We start from the raw sequence: 2500 nt of genomic DNA, 5'->3' as shown, positions 1-2500 counted from the left end.
AACTGAAGGATCATGAGGGGTATTAAGCATACTAATGAAAGGAAAAAAAGCAAAGCAAAACTGATGAACAGGCCAAAAGGTAATACTAAAGGACAAGAACCGCAAATCAGTTAAAGCCGTTGATGAGGTTTGCATGCAGACAACAAAGGATGCAAGATTTAGATGCTACAGTCCCAAAGAAACAATAGTTCTTTAAAATTGGTTAGTTAGACTGTCTATTTCGTTATTCATTCAAGTGGTCGTTTCGGAGTATTACCAACAAAGTTATCGTGTTTCTTTCTTCCAACAGAAGTTCGAGTCCACTGTACTTTTCGAAAGATTAGCGGTGGGCTTTTAGTAGTTGGTGCTGGATTGATCTTGAGCAGGTGCTCCAGTCTTGAAGATTTTGTAAAAGCTTTTACAGTTGCCGCTTTGCCTGCAGCTAGTGCATTGCGAGCGATAAGTGAGGGGTCTGTTTGCTTCACGGTTCAGGCAGAAACCAGCTCATCCTTACAGGGATTATGGCAACGATATTGTAACGGTTTACTGCAGAGAGATCTTCAAAATTTTTTGGTGACGGATGAAATCAGAGATCTGGCTAGTGGAGAGGACGTGATGGTGTCTGTGTACATCGACGAAAAGGAATTCAAAGAAGCTGTTGCTTATCTGACAAATGTTGAACAAGAAGGTACGTGGCCTACTGTTCAGTGAAAGAATATATATTTTTTAAACCTCTAGATCATCGCAGTGACAAACGTTATTTGAGCAGCATCAGAAGGAAACCCTGAAAAGGGGCTTGCACGAGATATGAATGTATGACTTGTCTTTTCTACCAATTGAACTATCAAGCCAACTGGAATCTGGCCATTTCGTGAGACTGTAATAAACTCGCAGGGTATGTGAACATAAACACTACTTATGCAAGCCATATATATATATCAACTGCGGAAAGAAACGTATTCGACTGTTTTGAAATCTGATTAAAGTGTATTAGTTGAGCGGGTTCTATGAGTTAAAATCCCGACCGTTTAAGGCTTTCCTTTCGTTAAGACTCAAGTAACTTTCGCAACTGCGCCGGTTTATCTCAGTGAAAATTAGCTTTTTTCACGATTAATACATCTCTCTCACTCACTTGCGGTCTTCACAACAACAGACACTAGAAAACAGCTAAAAATTACACGTCTGCTTTGTACATGTGATTTACCCAGGAGTTATGTAAAGAACTTTCGGCAAGTTTGTTTGAAGGATTCGATGGCGAATGCATTCCTCTAAATTGGTGACGACATTTAGTTGGACACAGGATAGTTTTACTTGTCTTATGTTTGCAGCATATAGAGGTTGCTGCTTTTGATACAATGTTACGCTCTCGTGAGTCTGTAATAAATTGGTGATGACATTTAGTTGGACACAGGATAGTTTTACTTGTCTTATGTTTGCAGCATATAGAGATTGCTGCTTTTGGCAACACTCCACTATATGTATATTTATAAGTTAGGGTACAAGGACTTCGCTTTTGCCAGGATAGCAATCAATATCTTAAGTCTAATAAACTTTGGGCATAACACAAAATTTACCTTCATAATACTTGAATCGCGGGATTAGATTCAGTTTTAATAATGGCAAATGATTGATCGCGCTTCAGGTCCAGATAAAATATGTTTAATTGCCCGTGAGAGTATGAAAGTAGTGCTTGTTAAGCTATCATTTAAATCCTATTTTACGATATTCAATGGAATCACAACCAGTGATAACCAAAGCTCTATAGCTACATTTCAATGACCGTCCCGGATTATTTATGTACATTTTTTAAAGATACTTCCGAAATAGTTTCCTTTTTTTATTCCTTCTCTGCATACTTTTGTGTGCATGATACCACCCCCCCCCCCCCCCCATCCCAACCCCCAATCCCCATTAGCACACATTGCGGTAATTTAGTCAATCTTACCAACATAACCGCAAATGTCGGTAGTAACAGTAACAACCAAACAGGTCGTCATACCATAGCATTAGGGAAATGGCGCGGACCATAAAATTCATGGAAAAAATCAAACGATTTTGTTTTTCTTTTCTTCGAAGAAATTGAAATTGACAAGGTAAAAGATGGCGTAATTCAATCCGAGTTACCTAACACAATAGAGGTCAAGTGCCCGGATAAAGGTCCCGACACCCACAAAGGAGAGCAGCCCAGATATTTGGACGAGGAAAAAACGGCTTTCGTTCAAAAATATTTAGAAGGAGCAGACGATGCACGTAGTGTGAAAACAGAAACAAGTGACAGTGGAAAGGAAACTCGTAGCGCACTATCTGAACTTGAAATGGAAGAAAGAAGCGGTAAGGCTTAAGTGTTTTTTAGTCGCGCCATGTCTTTCGTCTTTACTGTCTTGACTTTTTGTTAAGTTTCCGCTTCATTTGATAAATTTAACGAGTGAGAGGCATTCTGAAAAAATATAACACCGGTTCTGTTGATGTCAAGACAATCAGTGCTTTCAATACTCACGGAAAAGATGTAGACAGTTGCTCG

The 2500-nt window shown here is 39.2% G+C and overlaps 1 protein-coding gene across 1 annotated transcript in view; it reads left to right on the top strand.

The window, feature by feature from the left end:
- LOC138007452 (uncharacterized) overlaps positions 1-2500 on the top strand; it is a 25425-nt gene that overhangs the window by 5734 nt on the left and 17191 nt on the right. The window contains exons 3-4 of the mRNA XM_068854377.1: positions 290-667; positions 2056-2310. Coding sequence (XP_068710478.1) covers positions 290-667; positions 2056-2310 — 633 coding nt within the window. The remainder of the gene's footprint in view (positions 1-289; positions 668-2055; positions 2311-2500) is intronic.

The sequence above is a fragment of the Montipora foliosa genome, chromosome 6, assembly GCF_036669935.1.
Source record: "Montipora foliosa isolate CH-2021 chromosome 6, ASM3666993v2, whole genome shotgun sequence".
Taxonomy (NCBI): domain Eukaryota; kingdom Metazoa; phylum Cnidaria; class Anthozoa; order Scleractinia; family Acroporidae; genus Montipora; species Montipora foliosa.
Note: the sequence above shows the minus strand (reverse complement) of the source record. Positions and strands in the feature narration are given on the sequence as shown.